Genomic DNA, 22,248 nt, shown 5'->3' with positions numbered 1-22,248 from the left:
GGTTACTGCTACTACGAACTCACACATACCTCACCTAATATGAGCAACCCTACAATCTCGGGCAGGTCAGAGAAAACAAACAAGGTGCTTCAACTAAATCCTTTACCGGTTTAACCCCTCTCCCTTCTGCCACAGGTGAATGAAACTTTTAGACCCAGCGTTATCAACAGCCTCTTGAGTGGTGGTCCTGCTGTGTGCTCGGTGCCATGTTCTGCTTCCCGGGCTGGTCAGCTGCTTGATCAGAAACATGCAGTCATTTGCTGGATGTAGCTAATTGTTCTTTCATCACAATTGTAAAAATAAAATAAAATATATCTTAAAATAATTTATTTTCAGTACTGGAAAATTCTCCTACTTATATACACTTACAGAATTTCGGGCGGGGGGAATGAAATAAGTCTAAATTATTATACTAAAAACCTTTAAAATGTGCAAAGTTCAAATCATACTGTTGAAATAATATAAATATTTTAACCTGTTCACATTTGATAAAATTTCATGATGTTATATTATTTAAAGTCCAACAATTGTGGGATTTAAGAACTATTTCATAGACAGCTAATAATGAATTATATATAAGATCTGACTTGTGTGTGTTGTTTTCTGCAAGCCATTCTCCTAGAGGAAAGGAGGTGGGGATTACAAGGAGCAGAGGAGAAGGGAGGATTTTTAGAGAAGGGCTCATAATATCGATTCTTCTGTTATCTAACACAGGAAGAGGTGCATCGATCTGATAGATAATACAGTCTGAGATAAATGGGGACCACCTCTAATGAATGCTGAGCACAAATATCAGTGAAGTGGAGGGAGTTTGTGCAGAGCTTTGCAAACTGCACTCAAAAGCTCTAATCAGAAACAATTTTGTGCCAGGAAGTCACGGCCATTCACATCCCAACATCAACACACAACTCTTTATGAAGGACAAAGCGTCTGCATGAAAGAAAACAGAAGAGAAGACTGGACTCACCGAACACACTAGGAAAGTAAAAATTAAACAGTGAAAACTGAAGACTTTGGCCAAATATTTTCTAAGCAAAAACAAATCCTTAAACACAAAGGGAATTCACTTTAAAGGCTCCACCTCTACACTCAAGTTTAACTTTCACAACATTGGAGAAGAGTTCAGCATTTCGAGAGGCAGCAGCCTTCCTGCTACAAGACAGTTGTCATGCAACAAGCTCTTCGTCCTGAACAATCCATCAAGTTTCTTTGCACTCGGATGGGCTGAAAGAGCTACCAGTGAAAAGGGTGCACAAGGAATGCCATCTCCATTCATCTCTTAAGACGGCATGTTCTGCACACAGCCAATGTCTGCAAGGGGACTGGAGACTGTAGTCAAGTATTCAGTAAAAACTTCCTGTAGTTCTGAACTGCTCTGAAAGCACACTGCTTTTCTGTTCCAGGATTCTGGAGCACACAAGTATTTATTCTGTGTGCCCGAGTGTATCTACATATTATGTTATATATCTACATATCTGTACAAAGGCAGCTTATCGTTTTCCCCACAAAGGCCCATGTCTTTTTCACACCTAGTGAAAAGACCATAGCATGGTAGGGCTAGTTGAGTGTTTTGGATATAGCACCATTTCCCTTCTTTTTCTCGCAAGGGCTTTTATTCTGTTTTCACTCTTGCTAACCATAGATCTGTTTGAACTGGTAGCATTCGTTGCAGTAGCCACTGCACTTGTTGTTGCCATAGTGATCACAGGCAGGGGCTCGGCAGCGCTGTTTTGGAAGCTCCTCGGAAGAAGGTTCTCTTCGAGGATGGCCAGATCGCACACGCTGACTGGCCTGCAGGCATTCTCGACACAGTTCCCCAGTCCTGGAGGCTAAGTTGTTCCTACATGAAGGTGCGGCACATTTTCGCTTCTGAGAGCTGGCAGCTGGCTGGGATGATTCTCTGTGTTGTCCTGTTTGCTGAAAATGTTAAAAGACTTGTCAGTTCTAAATCTGGAAATAGACCTTATCTTTAGTGACTCTGGCTGAACTTTTGCTAGCGCCACATCAATACTGGGAAGTTTCTAAGCTAAAGCAAGCAAGAGACCCACGTAGCTGCAGTTTTCTGATCCTTTTAGTTAGAAAGCAGCCATGTGGGGCTTCTGCCCACACTATGTTACACAAAGCAGAACTCTTACAAGACCTGCATAAAACTAAATGATAGATTATTCTTTTTCACTGCAAATGGAAAAAATACGTATCTAGAAATACGCTGGATGTTGAAATTCCTTATGGCTGCAAAATGAAGGGGAAGAACAAACATATCACACGGGCTAGGTTTTCCAAAGGAATTCTGCAACAAACTCAACAATTCAGGCTTTCCAGTATCTGCTATAAATTAGGTCTTCCCACCTGCATAAGGCATAAATTTATATTTTTCTATCCCACTGTATAGTGACAGACCTATACCAAAAAATGGGGCAATTCATGATTACTAAGTTGTAACATTAAAAGGACTAAGCCGTTGTGATGATTACCGAACATGTCCCTATACACTTTGGTCAGATTTTTTTGATGTTGTAGCCATCACATTACATCATCCTTATGACTCCTAGGCATTGCTCTGTTGACATGACCGGCATTGCAATATTAACTCGTTTTTAAAAGTTAATGATTTTCTAGGAAGAAAGACGTATGGTTAAATTTTGGTGAATTTTACTGACTTCTGGTTGTCTCACTAGTTGGTCTTCAGTTCTTCTGACTTCACGAAAACGCTTGTTCTGTGCTTCAATAAAACAATTTGGACAGTATCCCTCAAGCATTGTGCTCCCGGTGGTGCCACACTCTTGACCAAGGCAGAAAACAGTGTTCTGGTACACAGCAGCCAAGGTTCCAGAATGCTCAGAGGTAGGGGAGTTCTGCTGGGACCTTCTGCGATGGAGCAATGAAGCATCTATTGTCACAGAAGAAGAAGAAAATGGTCATAAGCAGTCAAGGCAACTATGAAGACAAAGACTCCAGAAGACACAAGGCATATTCTTCTCTTCTGCTCTCCATGCTGCAAGTATCACCAATGTACAGTGTTACCTGAACAGCAGTAGCCAAAAAGAATTTCATTTTGAGACATAATAGTGTTGCCACCTTTTAAAAATCTGAGCATTTTAATATATGCATGACAAGCAGATATGTTCAGCTGATTATGCTCTTCTTTGTAAGGACTTGTCATGAGGGAAAACGTTCTACCTCCTGAATTTGCCTTCGTCACGCAGCTGCTAAAAGCAGGTTTCAGCTTCTGAAAAGTGTGACCAATTCTTTTTCAAAGCAGCATTGAACAAAGCCACTAAGCTAATAGTTACTATCTACCTATCTGTCACCCACAACCAGTATTCCCTATTCCCTTACTACCTATGTAGCATCAGAGGGTCAGATCAGTAATAAAAATCCACACAAGGCAGTCTAGAATACATGTGGGATTCCTTCATATCCAAGCCAGGCTTACGTGTTTACTAGTAATTTACATTATAACATTTGAGCCAGAAGTAATTTTTATCCTTCCTGTGCAGCAACTTACTAGAGAAGGGAAATGTGGACTGCCCGCCCCCTCCAGCACGTTCAATGCTTGTTGCTTTCTGAATTATGCCTGAGTGTTTAAGTAATTAGGTTGCTCCTCTGGAAAACTGCACAGGACATTACTATGGTAGGTCTCTGGACTAGTCACATCTTGAGCTCTAGCAACATTTTAAAAGCTAGAATCTCTTTCAAAATGTACATCCAGTCCCACAGGTGTGTCCCCATTGGTTTGGTTCTTTCTCTTGGATACATCAGCAAACTCTGATAGGGGCACTGGAATTGCTGACGTGATGATTAAATCACTAATGCAGCTTGAAATAAACCGGCCAGTTTCCAGCACCTTTGCATTCCTCCTTGTGATGCAGAATCATAAATGCTCCAGAATTTAGACTTTGCCCCACTGTTTCATTCTGTCTGCACTTGCACTTTTGGACTGAGCAGAAACTACCTTTAGTTCTCTTGAGTCCGATGGCAGAATAATCCCCTTACTCACCTTTATTTTCCCTGTAGTCAAAATAACATATTGTACAAAAGCCTTCATTCTGGGGAGTGCCAAAAAAGCTGCAGCCAGGTTTCCTGCATTTACTGCTTCCCTTCCGTTCTTCAGTCCTCTGAGGTGTGTGTGGCACCTCCACCACATTGCTGCTGCTTGTTGCGTGGCAGGAATGCTGATGGAGGCTCTGACATAGGTGGGACGGATCAGAGGATGATCTCTGATGGCCCGAACTGGTGTGTGGCAAACGGTCTCTTGCTCTTTTGAAACAAGCACTGCACATGCCGTTGAAGGTCCTATTGGTATCATTAAGGCAGAACGTACACGTCACACAGTCCGAATGTTGGGGCTCGTCTGGGTTCCTGCAAGGGCTGACATCTCTGGAGTTGTAGCAGCGTTCACAGAGTCCATTGTATTGCACATTCATTGTAAAAGGACAGTCTGGGGTCCTGCATTTCATTGCAGTGGTTTCACTGTACAGAAAAAGGCTTGGAGCTGTAGGGGGCGCGGAGTGAGGCCCTGTCACTGGGTCTACCGATGTCCGTACAGCAGGGTTACACGGTTCACCCTTAGCTGAACTGGATCCAGTTGCCTGGAATTTCTCAGAGCCTGCTCGGAAGTTCTGCCTCCTTAGCTTATTTCCTTTCTTCTTCTGTTCAAAGCATTCATGGCAATAGGGCTGGGTACTCACAGACATGTAGAATGGGCAGTTTGGTGTCTCACATTTCACTTCCACAAGAGAAAGCTGAGAGAGGGACATCTCCAGCCTGTTCCTTGCACACGTTTCCCTCCCAAAAGGTTCCACATTTTCTTGCCATTTCTTGTATTCATGCTGTACCAGCCGAAAGTAATCTTCTACTAGATTGATGTTTTTAGGCAAGTTGCCTTCATCCAACCTTTAAGACAAGAAAATAAGGAAATGGCATCACTTGCTGACAGGAAATCAACAAACAGATATAGAGAGGAAACCAGCAAGCAGGAATAGCCTCTACAGTGCATCATCAGAAGCGTATCACTAAAAGCAGCACTGCCTACATCATATTTAAAACAGGGTACTGAGCAATGCTGTGTGACATTTGAAACAGAATGGGAAAGGGTGTGGCTAGGAGAGGAGAACTGTCTCCAAGCTTGTGGGAAAAGAAAGCAATTGACGTCAGTCTTTATTATCTCTTTGAGCAATTCCTATAGGAATATTTACTGATAATGTTTATAAATTCCAGTGGATATCTTGGAAAACCCATGAAAACAAAACTCTTTTGGTTCCTTTACACATGCCTTTCAATGGTACATAACTCAAAGAGGTCCTGAGAATGAAACAGGAACTAAATAGTCTGTTTCTGGTCTGCTCATTCAAGAATTGTTTTTCAAAACCGTTTTAGCCTAGAATTGGCAGTATTACAATCAGTACCAGTATACAATCAATATCACTGCTCTGTGCGTTGCTACTTTAAGAGGAGACCAAAGACAGGGAGCCTTTTCAAAGGTGGTGTTTCATCAGGAACTTTCTTCCCACAGTTGCTAATCTGGTGCCTCTCTTAACTAGTTTTAGGCACCTATCAAAGACTTCTTTATTCACCCAGGCTTTAGGTTGGCTTTTTTCTGACCTGGAACTGATTGTTTTAAATGCTGGCTGTTTGTGATTTTGTGATATTTCTAATGTTTCTAATGTTTTACTGTAGATTATTATTGCATTAAACTGCTTCAAAAAAGTATATCTAAAAAGCACATGGAAAGCATATTGCTAACTCTCTGAAATAATAGGTGGCTTCCAAAAAAAGCCATGAAAACAATGAAATAGTAATTATAAGGTCCATGAAACAACATTAATATAACCACCAACTAAAATACCAACATACATAACTAAAATAAGGCAGTACATAGATCAGGCAATACATAGATACAGAGATCAGGGTCAAATCCTTAGTCAGTCATTAAAATCATCAGGTGGCTGACTGATTTTGTGAAATTGTGGATTCTCAGCCTGATCACCCTGCTCCCTCCCCCTGTCTTTTACTGACAGAAACCAAACCTGGAATACTGGCTGAACTCTTATGGTTGCTTAGCAACAGCGACTGAGAGCATCTGGTTAAAGCTACAGACATTCCTTTTATCATTATGGGTTTTTTAAAACTCTCAATGTATTTTTTTTTGCTTTTTTGGCAAACCTGGGGTATTTTTAGGTATACAGGAAGATCTTTGTCTGCTCATGGCTCTAATCTCTGGATTTAAGTATCTTCAGATATTTGCCACTTGGCTATTAGTTTATAAGATAAAACAGAGATCATACAACTGGAAATGAGAAACTCAATAAGATTTAACAATATCAGATGATGTTGGAGAAAAAGAAAAGTCTGACTCACTTTGCAGCATTTATAAGATGCGTTGTCCCTGGGTCCCAGCCTTGCACAGGAATTTCTATCACCAGTAAGTATTCTCTTAACAGCTTTTCTTTCTCCCTTTCTTCAGAGTCAGTTAGAAAGTGGACCTTCACGTCTTCAAACCTGCCTCTTTCACAACTAACCAATGGGACTGCCCGGATCTCTGTGGAAAGGAAAACAGATTGTTACCATAAATCAAATTGGAACTTACATACATGACCAAATCCCAAGGACCATTGACAACAATGGACTGGAATTAGAGCAGAGAAGGCTAAGGGCTGTACAGAATATATTCTGAGACATACCAGGGCCACTGTCCTTCAAAACAATCAGCGGTGTGAAGTGCATGCTATCATAGCCAAGGACGATGGGATAACGGTAACACTCTTCTGCGGGCCAATGGAGGGGCAAGTAAATTCCACCAATATTTAGAGGGGAAAAACTTGAGCCTGATTCCAAACTTCGAAGCACCTTGTCTATTTAAGAAAAAAATAAGAAAAAGGTTTAGCCAAGGATAAGATTTCTATCTATAACAAATAATTATTGTTTTAATTTCTTTAACTACCACTTAACTATAGGGACCATGCCTCATTGCTAAAGAATCTGCTTGGCATGTAGAAGGTCCCATGTTCAACACCTGGCACCTCCAATAAAAACATCAGGTAGTAGGTGATGTGAAAGACCTCCATTTGAGACCCTGGAGAGCTACTGCCAGTCAAAGCAGGCAATACTGACCTTAGCAGACCAATGATACAGACTTGGTACAAGGCAGCTTCATGTGTTTTCAAAAACAGCAACAATTTTTGACAATGAAACCAAAAGGCTCTTACTGTGCCGAATACAGTTTTATTTTTCTATCTTATGGATACAGGTAACCCAGGAGATGACTGCCACTTCCAGTACCTATAGAGCCATAGCAATAAGGCCAAATGATCTGAGACACACCCAGTGATCAGCCAGGCTCATCAAGCTGGGATTTGCTTACTTCAGTGTTCCCAAGGCATGACCCTTGTCATGAGAGAACATAGGAGTTCAGACCACTGGGTTGCCTAGCTCTTGTTGTCTACTCTTCTAGCAATTCTCTATGATCTCAAGCAAATAAAAGTTTTCTGCAACACCTGTTCCCTCAGATCACTTAACCAGAGATGCCATGCACTGAACAAGCAAACTTCTGCATGCTCAGAATGTGTTCTACCACTAAGCCATGCCTTCTCCACACCCCCACAATTTTGGTTATCCATAATTCAGGTACACCTGTGTAAGATCATCATGCAGATGATGTGGGAGACAGAAAAAACATAATATATTTGTGTCTGTTAAAAACATGGCTTAAGTGTTTATCTCCAAATCTACAAGTGCCTACCTGCAACAATGATGATTGGCCTTCTTAGGATGTTAACAAGGACAAAGATGTGGATTTCTTCTAATGATTTATACTGAAGCCCATTTGGGGCAACTGATGTTTCTGCAGATGCCATTTTGATGAGGTTGTCCCATTCATCGTCCCAGTTCTAATGGAATACAAAAAAAGAAGACTGATGTGAACAATTATCAGTTACTATGCTGGACCAAAACCTGGATGCAGCCAAAACTTTCCCTTAAAAGTATTTTTCTTTACTGCTTCTGAATAAGTGAATTCACATTATAAACATTCTAACTGTATAGCACTTGAAGGACTAACCGATGAGGGAGATGACTGCAGATGGCTCAAAGCTGTATTTTTAATCAGAGCAAACCACTTGGACTTTCCCACCACCTTTGTAATAGCCTTACAAAATAAGCTTACAATTATTACTGACAGGCCCACAATTCTTTTTCCTAGTCTGCCTGCCCACTTGTATCTCTGTTAGTCATTTGTGGCATACTGATGGCTTGAATAGGAAAAAGACTCCAATCTTCTCCAATCTGCAAAACTGGAAGCTTGGGGGTGACTCTTACGCCTCTCAGGAAAGTCGTTATTTGCAAGGCTGCACTATTGTGATCTATGAAACCAGTCCATCATTTGATCCTCATTCCCTCTTTCTTTAAAAGTCTGCCAGATGAGAAAGTTTACCGTTTGCTTTGGTTACTGTTTTGAGGCAGGCAGTTAAGCTAGTGAGATCAGAAGGCTAAACACAAAGAGGCGGATTTTCCTTGCATCCTCCAGTACGGAAAAGACAAAAATTGGAAAAAGCCACAGGCTGTGTGGATTTCTTGATCAGAAATCTGCACCTATCCATATATGTTTAAATAAGAACATGATTCCGCCCCCCCCCCCCCCATATTTTCTGGAAGGAGTTTTCCTAACAGTTCCCCTCCTCTTTTTTTCTAACAGGAAGGGATATACCAACTTCGGGAGATGTGGGTGGTCTGTGGAAATAACCCATCTCAGGGGAGGTTACTTAATTTGGAAACTCCACAGTAGTAAAGCTCTTTGTTACTAAATTGGGCAATCCAGTATAGTTAATGGACTAAAATGTTTTAATTGGGTGACAGCCCTGCAATTTTACTTTCTTAAGCTTGTTTCCATAATTGCCTCCCATCCTGTAATTATACACAGGAAATCATAATCAACCCAACCATACCAAAGTTTGAAGCATTCTTTGGAACATAAATCAGACTGACTTACCCTGGTATCATAGCAGAGCCCTGTTGCCACAAACTCCTGTGATTTAAGAGTCTCCCGTTGCCAGCGCAGTTTAAAGTTGCGTGTGTCGACTTCCCGAAGTGCACTAAACAGGGTTTTTCTTAGTACTAGATCAACATCTTGGATGCCCCACATATACTGGGATGCTGCATGCATGAGGCAATTTCCATCACCTGCAAAAATGAAAGAAGGTCAGGGCGGGTTAAAGATAAATTCAATAATAAAAATATTTCAAGTGAGGAATGTCAACAGTTCTGTATAGACTGCCCATACCCTTGGAGCTCCCCAAGGAACAAATTAAAAATTGTTCGGAAAACCCTCACATGGAACAGATTACAAGGTTATCTATTTTAACTTCTCTGGCACTCTGGTGCTGGTGGATATATATCTTCCACCTGCATGTCACAAACTGAACACAGGCTTGAGCAATTCACAATTATGAAAAGCCACTAGATGGTTTCAATCTAATGCTCTCATCCGAATGAAGCAGTGATCTTGCACAAGTGAAACTGTTCTACACGCATCATCCCAATGGGATCCTGCTATATGTAGCAACCCATGGGGAGCACTGGAACATGGGTGATAAAGGACTCCCATGCCGTTGGCAGAACAGATACAGAAATGGGCACAATAAGATAGCTGGATTGCTTTTCTCAGACTGGCTTTCTTCATCTTAATGAATAAGTACCCGCCTATTAATGCAGACACAAATGCCCATTTTGTTCATTCATATATTTGTACCTATGGAGCAGGCACAACCAGTTTAATTTCCCAATGGCTAATATGCTGCTTACTTTGTATTCACTGGGGAAAAACACCTAAGCTTTGAGCACAACTACAAAGCTTAGGACAATCTACCCCTCTTATGACAGATCTAGGGGGATTTCCCTATTCAATTGCCGTTTACACTTGTTTAAGATCTTACGCAGCAGGTAAGAACTGAAAATATTCTAGTCCAATTTGGAGGGGGGGGGTGTTACCAAAAAGTTATAGCTCTTTCCAAAGCATTCAAAGTCAATGTCAATCAACACCATTAGCACTGAAGTTTACAGGCATGGCATTTTTTCTTTCTGGAACAGATTCTTATGGTACAGCAAAAGAAAGTGATTTATAAGAAACTGTAATTTAGGAATTTTCTTGGATGTATGTTAGCCGCTACAAATATGAAAAACAAAATTATCTGGGAGAAACATGGGCCTATACATTTTTTTAAAGGAACAAACTTACAAATATTCTTTCCTGATAGTCTCAAAAATTGATATTTTTCTTCTTGATAGTTAAGGTTAGTGTACGGGAATTTGACAATTTCAGTGTTCTCTTTCTAATATAACACACTAGCCCTTATTACTGCAGAGAAAATGGCCCAAATAATACTGCAATGTGTATCCTAAGTGACGTTCAGATATGATGTCAAGCCACCATTGAGCCTGTATGTATATGAGTTGGCTTGTTCCCAAGCTTCAGAGCCTTTCACAGAGCGTGATGAAGGCCCCCTGCTTTAAAAACCTGCTCTGGTTACCCATGATGTAGGCAGGGCCGGCACGCCCATTGCAGCTGGGCCAGCAGCTGCCTCAAGTGCTAAGGCGCCAAGGGGGCACTGGGGGTGGGGGCGTGCACCACGGAGCTCAATTGCCCCATACTGCTGCTACTGCCGCCACCTTCGGCACACAGCTGCAGGCCAGGCGTGCGGCAGGTGGCCGGGGCAGTGCGTGGAGCAACTGAGCCAGAGGGAGGATGCACACGAGCCACCCTGGCTGCCTGCCACGCCTGGCCTGCAGCTGCTGCGCCCGGCCAGGACCGCGTGCTGGCGGTGGCAGCATTGGGCAGCTGAGTGGGCAGCCTCCCAGCCATCCGCTCAGTTGCTCTGTGCTGCTGCCGCCACCGCCGCCAGCTGCGGTCCAGGTGCAGCAGGTGGCCAGGGTGGCATGAGGCAACTGAACGGGAGGGCTGGGAGGCCACCCATGCACTGCCCCTGCCCCGTGTGATGTCACACGCAGTGACGTCATCACACAGTCCAGGTGTGTGCACGTGCACACCAACACCCCTGAAGCTGCCAGAAACACTGGCGCCCCTCCTGGATGTAGGAATGCAAAGATATGGAGTCAGTTTTAATTCGGGATTCCTTCATTAAGCTTTACGCAAAGAGGGAGGCCCACAAACATGTTGACAGGCTAGGCTCCTGCACATTTAGGCTTCATGTCAGGTTGTTATGGTACGTGAATGCATACTGTTGCAGCACTGTGTGCTCATTCTAGAGTTCCAAAGAAACCCCGCCAAAGAGTTCCAAACACAATAGTTTGCACTTCTGTCACAAAACTTCTCCAAGAAAGGATTGTCTGGAAAGTGATGGGATAGGCACAGGGAACTGGGATTTCAGAAAGCAACAAGCCTACAGAAAGACTTATAGAGAAGATGCTTTGGAGGAGGAGCAGGCCCATATATAGGGTTTCCAACTATGGGCTGGGAAATTCCTGGAGAGTTTGAGGGTGGGGCCTAGGGAGGGTGGGGTTTGGGAGGGGAGGGATGTCAAGCAGATATAATGCCATACAGTCCACCCTCTAAAGCAGTCCTGTTTTCTGCAGGGGAACTGATCTCTGTTGCTTGGAGATCATTTGGGATCCCAGGAGATCTCCAAGCCCCATCTGGAGGTTGGTAACCCTACCAACATAAGGGTCAAGAACAGAAAGGGTCTTTGTTTCGATTTCTAGGTCTAGGATGGCCAAGAACAGGGAAGATTCATTTTTTTGATTTTTAAAAGTCATTTTGTTCCACACACACCCTAAATACTACACTAACAAAGCTTCATACATCTGATGTGTGTGTTATGTACCATAAAGTTGCCTCTGCTCTATGGCGACCCTATGAATGAAAGATCTCTAAAACATCCTATCATTAACAGACTTGCTCAGATCTTGCAAAGTGGAGGGTGTTGCCTCCTTTATTGAGTCCAGTCATCTTCTCTTTTCCTAGCATTATTGACTTTTCCAGAGAATCTTGCCTTCTCATGGTGTGATCAAAGTATGATAGCCCCAGTTAGCTTCTAGGGAGAATTAGGGCTTGATTTGATCTAGAAACCACTTATTTGTCTTTTTGGCCGTCCATGGTATCTGCAAAACTCTCCTCCAGCATCACATTTCAAATGAATCAATTTTCTTCCTGTCAACTTTCTTCATTGTCCAATGTTTACATCCATACATAGTAATGGGGAATATCATCATTAGGATTATCTTGATCTTGGTCCCCAGAGAGAGATCTTTATCTTTAAGGATCTTTGATAAGACAGTGCATTTTCTTCTTCATCTGGCCAAATGTCTGAACAGCAACCCTTCCTTCTCTCCAGCAACACCAAAGAACCATCTAGCCCAGAATCAAGACCAAAACATATCCTGTAATGGGTCAGATCCCTGCTGTACCGAAACAATATGCAAGCCTACCACACTTGAGCGCCTGCCCTTACAAAATCATCTCTAAGCAATCACTTAAAACAAAACCAGTAAATAAAATAAATGCAAGGATTTTTTAAAAAGTTTATGACATTGACTCCAGTGCTGAATTAGAGCCCCCTGGAACAGCAAGAAAAAAATTAGGACAATTATTACATCCTGTTAAAATTTTCCCTTTGCAGAATCTAGAGCAAAGATAAGAGGGTTTTTTTCCTTCTTGTGTGCACTTGCTTTCAGTTCTTTATTGAGAACCACCAGTTCAAAATTCCCTAAGCAACACTTGGAATTCCCCAGTGTTAAGATATTTGACTAGCAATTGAGTAACAGCTATTGTACTTCTTGTTCTGATACAGACATTTGAACTGTAAAGTACACACTGCTGGACTTTCCAAGTGGGTGTGGTTAGGCCAAGCTGGAATGTCTATTCATTACAGAAGCGAAATCGCTTGTCAGTGGATATTGGAATTTTTTTAAATGACATGGTTTCAATCTTTTTTTTTTTTTAATCAACAACAGTGTTCCCTCCTTGTATCCTCAAACTTATGTTCAGGACATGAATCACTCTGATTTCTACAATTGCCTGTAATCTTTTCTATACCTTTGTTCAAATTCTTTAGATTGAACTCATAGAAACATTTATTTCTTGCCTCTCAAAAATGCCAATCAAATACATCTCCTCTAACAATACATTTCTGACTGCAAGAATAGCCAATGGCAAGCATATTGACTAAGTGAGAATTGTTTTTGCAAGTTCTCCTATTTTATCATTTCTTCACGGCACAAGCTATTCCCTCCCATATGTGCAGAACCCTCTGACACATTTCTGCTTGTATAGTGGGGATCTCCTATATCTCAACACTTCCCCCCTCCTTCCCGGCTCTCAGCTGAGCTGGGCACACTGCCACTGTGCCAAAGATACTGCAACAAGCTCATCCATTTCCCATTATGTGAGACTCTCCTTTTAGCACTCAGAGAGGAGTCAATCGGGAAGGAGCTGGTCTATGTAAAATGCCTAGAAAGATACCCTCTGTGCTCACCCAGCTGCACACACTGAGCAATTTATATGCACAAAGGGAGGAGTCAGGGTGTTCTCTGGAGTGGCATTCTATATGTCACAAGGTGTTGCTGCTAGAATGAAATCCTCCGCCCCACCCACCAAAAAAGCAGGTTACATCAGTTGGACCATCTGTGATCACTACCCTGTACTGTACACTACTGCACTATTTAACAGATTAACAATGCAATTCTAAGAACACTTTTCTAGCAGTAAGCTTAGGAGTGCACTGTAAGATTGATAAAGTCTGTTCATGCAATTACAGTAGAATACATTCATGCTCGAAAAAGATATGGTCCAAGGTTTTGAAAGGAACTCAGAAGCATTACAACTGAGAACTGTTAAACTGGCATCAAGATCTGACATAGAACAAAATAGGGTTGTCCCAGATAGAGAATGATGACTCCCACCCATTTAAATAAGGCAAACCATTAAAAAAAGTTCTGCCTTTGTTTGGGACCCCTATGGCAGTTCTAACCACTGACATGGAAGTCCTCTGAACTCCTTGTGCTCCATTCTCCTTGACAACAAGTGACCCTATCATAATGCTTCCACAGTCCAATGAGAAGGTCCTGATCCACTACTTGAGAACTAATGATGGGTGCCTATGCATTCTCTTCCCTTCATGCTTTATGACAGTGCGCTCATTTAACTTTGTTTTTTGGTAAAATTTAGCTCATATTAAATACAAGTTACAATTTTTATTATTAGGATTCTTGAGAATTTGGGACATAAGAAAACACAATAAACTACACTGAGGACTGTACTTGTGAGTGACTACAAGAATGTAAAAATGGGATATGCAAGTGATTTCCACACCATCTTTCCATGCTTCCAACATTATGCCTGAAGCAGGAACTTGTACATGTGCATTCCAGATGTGCATTTATCTCATGTGTCTTCCCAAAGAGATGTATGAATTACTGTTTCAGAAACTGGAAATTACTACAGCATTGGAAATAAAGTTCAAGTTTTGAAATCAGTTCAGAACAGATATTGTGAACTTTGTCCTGCAGGAATCCAGGGAAATATCAATGAAGGGAAGAAAACATGGGTATAACATTTACTGTGGCTAAAAACTATATTAAAATTCAATTTTTATTGGAATAGATTCCAAAAACTTGTATATACCCAGGAAATACTCCACAGCAAGTATTTGCTGATAAACATACAGCTTTACAGGAGTTATCTAACAACCTGAATAATATCTGTATTAAAAAAATTATACAATATTTGCAAATAAGTTGTAACATCCTCTGCAAGGCTCTTCAATAATGACACTTTCAAAAGCAGTTCTAGAAGTCACTTCCAATCTGTTTAAATCTACCTCAAAACTAGCCGGCATAATATATGCCTGGTGGGATTTCTGCTTTTAAACACCAAAGCCTAGTGCCACATTACAAACTGCTCCTGAAACTCCCATCTCTCTAAACAGTGATTTACCATAAAGCATGGTTAATTGCTGATTGAAAAACACCAGCCTGAAGTCTCCTTGTCCCCAGATCCTATGAACTTAGGCTATTTTTGGATCACCAGGATTTACCTATTCTAGGCTACTGGCTATGAATGACCCAGTTTTCCCATTTACTGTGTCCATCTGTAAACTGCCTAGGCAGGGGCCTTGTCCTTTTTGTGATCTGCATAGTTCTGAGCACAATTAATATTCAAAAGCAGTGATAATAGAAATACTTTGCCTTTAATCATAATTGTTGGAAAATCATGCATCTTGATAAATGCATCAAATTGTCTTTGACGGACTGGACTGATTTAATTGGAGGCTATTTTAACAAGCAGAGGCTGGAGAGAAGAGGGAAGCCTTAAGTACCATAACAGAAACCCACATATCTGGATAAACAACCTAGTTATACCATAAATTCCTAACAAATGGAAACAAGTATGTTCTAGCATTACAATATATCTATATGAACCCATTTTTTGCACACTTCTAAAACTGCTATGAGAAACTGTCCTATCTGGATAGCTATAATGATAGCATTTACTACTTGAAATTTGAGATTGACTCTTCTCTGCCAATCTGAGATCCATCTAATATAAAAAAAAACTCCAAAACACATCTACCCAATGCATTTCAAGAGGAAGCTCGTTCCAATTCATATTTATATGACTCATCTATTTTTTCAAAAAATCTTCTTTGGGCGTCTCCATTTATTTGTGTTAAATTTTATATTTTGCCTTCCAAACATTTACTGTCAAGCTTGTTTAAGCAAATCCAAATATGCAAGTATACATGAAGGGTTGTGCAAGGTCAGCTGTTTGTGTGGTATGGATCCACATACAGTCATGGTGATTTACTTCCCCTTAGCAAAAGCCACTTGTATCTACGACCCACCTCATGTAAGCAGCTAATCACACAACAACTGCTACCATGTAGAGTAATTTAAAGTGGCCTTCATAGGGTGTGATAAAGTGCAGGTGAGCTCTTGGTTTTTATGCTGGTTTTAAAAGTTGCTCTTTGGAAAATAGGCTCAAATTAATTTTAATAGCTCTCCAAAATGAGATAATCCCCATGTACTGATATCCTTGGAGGATGAGCAGAGTACATAACATAAATTCAATAATAATGGACTAAACGTAATGCTAACAACCCGCTGATTCCTGTTTTCAGTTAGACTATCTGGGCAGTTTTGGATAGGGAAATGCCATGAATGGCCATGGAGAATAAACCAAAGATGTCAATCCAGACACTGCACCAGAAGTACAAAAAGAGGAAGCTGAAGTCACTTCCTCTCTGTATGCGTCACTGCAATATTCACAGCTCAGCTGGGAACTCATAAAGACATTGCACTTTTCTGCACAGCTGTTCAAATTTCCAAGAAACAGCCCCTTCTTAATTCTAAAGGTGGGAGAAAAGAATTTTATCTAAACAAAATCCACACAAATTCCATTACTCACCATCAGAATGTTCTGGGAATGGTGGGGAGGGGAAGACATTTAGTTTGCATTTTAAAGTGAGGATCTTATGGTCAAAATGCGAGTGATAAATCTAAGAAATTAAATAAGAAAAACTGTTATCTATCAAATAGCATAATAGGCTCACTTACCATTGGTCTTCAATGGCACAAGTTTCTTAACCTCTCGACACCAGTTCAGCTTCCTCTGTCGTTCCAATGAGGTCTGGGTCGCTTGGTCAATAAGGGCTTTCTGAAGTATCTTTTGGAACTGAGGGCAAAACTGGCACATCCTGAACAACTCTACAGTATACCTGTGCATACTCTTAAAATGAATGATTATTCCATTGGTGCACTTGATGAGGTCTTCAGGCATGCTCTCCCTTATCTTCACAGCTTTCAACATGTTGCTCAAGTATAAAGCCTGAGGAATGGTTTGCGGACCAGCCATTTTGCAAGGAGGAACCTATGAGCAGCAATTGAAAGAATGCAAGTAAGAGAAGGATTTTTAAAACCCTCATTATCCCTACACAGCAAATAATACAAGATTTTTTCATTCACAGTTTTACTTTACAGTAGGAAGCTTGTTCTCTTAGTGCTTTTTTCAGTGCAAGTTCTAGAAAAGGACAGTTCCTATGAAACAGTAGTCACTGAACTGTTATAAGCATCAGTCACATTTGATAATGGCTTGTAATAAATGCTAACCAAACAGGCTCCTACTTCTACAAGAGAAATCTGTGTCTGAGGAGCACCCTTTAGAATATGACAGTCTAGAGATATTACACCAGGGTGTGTGCCCAGCAATGCAGAACAGGAGACCCAGTATTACTCAGCTGTAAATCTATCTAGATGACAAAGAATTTCCTCAGCTTAGAATCCCCCCAATATGTTTCCATTCCATATTTCCCGTGTGATCAAACTGAGAGGTAACTCTGGGGATTTTTTTTGTCTTTTTACATGGTATAGCTTGCTTGCTTCAGCCATGTGCACTTAACTACTGCAGTTTACAATATGCAGCACAAAGCACCTTCTTTGATCTGTCTCTAATTTTGAGGGCATGGATAATATGCTAGTGCTTGGGTGTTTAACTGAATCAGATATTCTCCAAGAACATTCCAGTTTATAGTTTTGCAGGCCAGGCTTCTAGTTTGTGGATTAAGAAGGAAATCCAATGAAAATAAGAAGATCTATGATCTTACACTTGATGTATCTGCATTTCCTGGACTAAATTATCCCACCCCACACTCACACCAAGTGTACAAGTAAAACTGCTTCAACATGAAGCTGCATTATACTGAGTCTATCAAGGTTAGTGTTGGCTACTCTGGTAGCAGCTCTTCAGGATCTCAGGGCAGGCTTTATCTAAGCAAAAATGTAGCAGCAATCAACTTATTAATGTTTTCAAAATATATATCTTGTTTTCGCAGTGTATGCAACCACTAATTAACAATAATAATAAAACATTTACTAGGTTGTGTGTCTGTGGTGCCCTCAAGTCATAGCTGACTTATGGTAACCACTGATGGGGTTTTCATGGCAAGAGACTAGCAGAGGTGGTTTGCCATTGCCTGCTTCTGCAACCCTGGTCTTCATTGGAAGTCTCCCATCCAATTACTAACCAAGGCCAACTCTGCTTAGCTTCTGAGATCTGATGAAATCAGGCTCACTTGGGCTATCCAGGTCAGGGCACTAGGTTATATAGCATAGTACAATTCCAAGAGGGATACCTGCGTTGATTCTCATTGGCAGATGGTACCAAAGCTTTTCTGCCACTTATGCTTACCAGACCGTCTCCATGTAAGAATTGAATACAAACCGGATTTTAAAAATAAAAGAAACTAGTGCAGAGTTCAATCTTTCTGGACACCTGGCAACAAACTTGAAAGCTGCCATACTCCATCCAAAAAGTTTCAAAGGGAGGCTCAGTTGGAAAGCTATTCCAATGGAATTAATGGGCAGATTTGAAGCTATCTGATTTGGGTTCAACAGAGACTGGGCATGGCTAAGATCTTCTGAATTTTTCGATTGGATCTCGTTTCCTTCCCTGCTCTTCTGAATGATGTGACAAACCTATCTTTTGGATCGCAGAGCCCTTGGCTGACTTTGTAATAACATCGCCTCTCTCCGAATTTTCTTCATGCATCTAGCTTATACAATAAATTTAAAGTGCCACTATAATTTTTGCTACAATTCCAATGTTACTTCTCTTTCCAGGAACATTTTCTTCCAGGAACAGTCATGGTTTTTCAGTATTCCATGAACATTTAGGCCTGCCAAACTGCAGAAGTGAGCACATATATGTGATCTGAAAAGATCTGTACGTAGGTCCCTGTCTTCAAAGCAGAGGTCTGATCGTCTAAGCTTTTAGTCTGGAGCCAGTGGGAAAATTCATATGAATTTAGCGTAATTGCATCAATGAGAAAAGCATGCTAAGGCCTACAACGGGTTGTTTCCAGTATTAAGTAACAATGGAATATCCATTGTTAAACTCAATCAGAATGCCAATTAAAACTCCTGCTCTGCCAACAGCAACCGTTCAGTTCCACACTTCAACAGTCATATGAGAATAATTACACTTACTCTGGAGTAAATCCCATGGATTTCAGCTGAAACAACCTCCCAGAAAAGTATGTTTAAGATTACAACTGGTGAATTCTCCATACATGCATTTGGCTACCAATGTTTTTGTTAAGGAAGTCAACCAGAATTAAATTTTGGTTAACTTATTTAAATCTTCATTTGTTGTCTCTCACCTTAGTAGATATCCTCCTGCCTTGCACTAAACTGCCTCCACTGCCTATGGCTGTCATGCTGACGACCTACATAGATCTTGACCCCACAGTTTAAGAATTACTGCACCGAATCTATCACCATGAGGAAGATGCTCTGGTTTTGATGCAATTGTTCACATTAGACAAAAATGTATACCTTACAACCTCATCCTATGAAAGTTTACCTGGACTTGTATCTATGTAGGTGTTCCTAGAAGCACACAGCCGATTGGCTTACAAGTGTTTTATGAATGGGAGCTCCAGATGGAATTGTTTTAGGAGCAATTCTGAAGGTTGCTTCCAGCATGGCATTTCTAGGCCCATGACATGAAAAGTATGTATTGAGCAACAATGTACTTCTCTGTAAAACTGAAATACATGACTGGTTCATGTCATACTTGTATCTGACCCCACTGCAAACGCATATGGGCCATTTCAAAGAAATACAATTAGGGAAATGTAAAAGCTCCCATTTCCCACATTTAACATAGTTTAAATTTCTTTGAACTGCAGGCCCCTAAGGCTTAGTTCCTGCTGTAGCCCACCATCCAGGAATCACTGATGCAGGATCAAGAGAATCTTGACTTTCTTGAATGAAGAACTGGATATTCATTCATGTAATCCTTGCTGGTAGGTATTAAATAATAATAAACTGGAGAGAACAGTTGATGTTAGGGAATTGCTTCATGAAATGTATGACGTGTCCAGATAAAGAATTCTTAACTGACAAGTCAACAATCCAGTGTACATCTATCTCAAAAGGCATTTTACCAGCAATCTGATATGAGTGTTGATGCTTTTCTTCCAATGTTCATTTGCTGTGGAATAATCAATCATTCTTAATGAGCTCTTGGCTTTACTTAGCATTTGCTGTTGTGTGTGGCATCACACATTCCTCCAAATATCTTACGCAAACTTCTGTTTTAAAAATTTGGAATAATACATATTTCATAACTACTTGTACCAGATGACATATAGTTATGCAACTTTAAGCAACAAACAAGTATTACTTGTGTGCATGTGTGTATCTAGGGTTTATTGCTTGGAATTAATTTGTGACTGAGTTCAGCCCTGGAATCTGTTTTCAGAAGCAGATCTAAATCCTGGGCTGCTTCCCCACTGTGCAGACATTTGCAGTGACAACAGGACCTTTCAGGAAATATCATAGAAAAAAGCATTTTGAGGAAAAAATTGAGCAAAGCAAGAGGAAACCCAGAAAAATGGATGAAACGAGGACAACATCACTTGGATGGTAATAAGGTAAAATAAAAAACCTATTCCAGTTTAGTCATCAAACCAAAGTAAAAGCTCCATGTGGAAGCTACCTTGCAGTGTGTGAAATAATAAAGACTAAAGAAACGTGCGTGTGTAGCTTGTCCAGTATTCAGTGAAAGGTGTTAAAGGGTAAGATGGAGAAGAATCATCCCGGACCTGAGTATATTGTATAGCTATGAAGACAACATCTTGCAACTTTCTTATAGGAAATTAAGCATTGCATTTTTCCTTTCTGAACTCCCAATCGGTAAAGCCTAAAGCGTACATTCAGTTAAACGTTGTAGGCTGAAGACCTACAGCCTTTTCCACTGTGCCTGATGAAAGGTTATGTGTGACTCCAAACGTGCAAGCTTCTTCACAAGTTCAGAGGGGAAACGAACTCAAAGTGTTTTCTATTTCCTGCCTATCTTCGACCCGTTTCTCTGCTCTCCGAGCCCCTTTCTCTCTTCAGCGCAATTCAGTGTTAAACTGGGAACTGCCTGAACTTCAGCGCCCGGTCAACTTGGCGCCTGAAAGACCTCACAGGGCTGTTGTGAGGATGAAGGAGACAAGGGTCATAAACAGCACTTTTACGCTGTGGAGAAAGACCAAAGTTTTGAGAACCGACAGCATTTTTCAACGGAAAACAACGTCTGGGGCAACGACTGAGCCGAGCAAGGAAACGATTGCAGCATCGCTTCCCGTCAACCGGAACAAAATCGGATTTTTTAAAATAAAAATCGCCTTTCACACCCGGCGATCCCGACCAGGAAAGTACAAGTTGGCATGCACGTCCCTTTTGGGACTGGTATCTGCAATCCAGACAAGGCCCGAGGCAGCCATCGCGAGTAAGCCAAAACTGCAAAGCGCCAAAACACGGGAGCAAATTACTTACTTGGCGACAAGGCACGTCGAGTCCGCTGACTCTGCTAATAATCCTTCTTCGTACGAGCGCTCCAAGCTTCAACGAACGCGACGCGAGGCTCCATGGACGCCCCCCTCGGTCTGAAGACCACCGCTGGCTTTCGCTGCAGTCTCCTCTCCCGGTCGCCGGGAACCTTTGGCTGGCTTTCCCTTTCTTAGCGCCCCCCACGCCGTTCCTTCTCCTGCCGCTGGCTAGTGTGCGTGTGTGTTTTTTTCCCCTTCCCTGTTTTAGTACGCGGAAAAAAAAAGAGAGACCGGCTATGGGGATTTCCATGTACACATATACACAAGGGCTAGGGACTTTCCGACATGTGACACCGGCTGCACCCAGCACCGCCGAGGCTTAAAGCCGCGCACGCCGCTGGAGGGCGGCACAGGCCCTCCAGGTGGCGCTGTGCGAGCGGACAGCCTGGCGAGGAGCGTGGGAGCACGTGACGGCAGGAGTCCCCTCCCTCCTCCCTGGCTGCATCAGCATCCTGCAGAGATGACCTTCAGAAATCTCTCTTGCCTTTTCGGACTGGGGCCTCCTGTGAATCACCGTCAGCCCTCGTAGAGAGGACTGACATCCCCCTTTCAATATTTCTTTCCATTCAGCTGATTGACAGGAAGGGATCTTTCCCTAGGCAGAGTGGGAAAAGGAGAGAATTCTTTTGTTTTCCTGATCCAAATAACATCCACGTCACACCCAATATATATGAAACATGTTATTAAATACTCATATAGGGCTATTTGTAATCATATGTAGCTTCTATGAAGCTGTAATGCTTGTAAGTTTCTGAGAAAATGTTCAGAATAAGAATAGCATTGGGAAGGTGGGGGTGGGGATTCATTAGGAAGGCAAGATTTCTGTCATCATGATTCAATGGCTTCATATTGTACCTCTTTTAGA

At 41.5% G+C, this 22,248-nt stretch overlaps 1 protein-coding gene across 1 annotated transcript; it reads right to left on the bottom strand.

Annotated features, from left to right (window-relative positions):
• Nucleotides 1–347: 347 nt before the first annotated feature.
• TNFAIP3 (TNF alpha induced protein 3) lies at nt 348–21,610 on the bottom strand. The gene is made up of 9 exons (XM_054999097.1): nt 21,331–21,610; nt 16,564–16,876; nt 8,987–9,177; nt 7,742–7,889; nt 6,684–6,854; nt 6,361–6,541; nt 4,001–4,896; nt 2,661–2,890; nt 348–1,917 (listed from the first exon to the last, which is right to left on the bottom strand). Exons 2-9 carry the CDS (start codon nt 16,859–16,861, stop codon nt 1,633–1,635), a joined length of 2,400 nt encoding a protein of 799 aa, XP_054855072.1. The 5' UTR covers nt 16,862–16,876; nt 21,331–21,610; the 3' UTR covers nt 348–1,632.
• Nucleotides 21,611–22,248: the final 638 nt, after the last annotated feature.

This window comes from Eublepharis macularius, chromosome 1 (genome assembly GCF_028583425.1).
Source record: "Eublepharis macularius isolate TG4126 chromosome 1, MPM_Emac_v1.0, whole genome shotgun sequence".
NCBI classification, from domain to species: domain Eukaryota; kingdom Metazoa; phylum Chordata; class Lepidosauria; order Squamata; family Eublepharidae; genus Eublepharis; species Eublepharis macularius.
The sequence above is the reverse complement of the archived record's forward strand: the minus strand, read 5'-3'. Positions and strand labels throughout refer to the sequence as shown.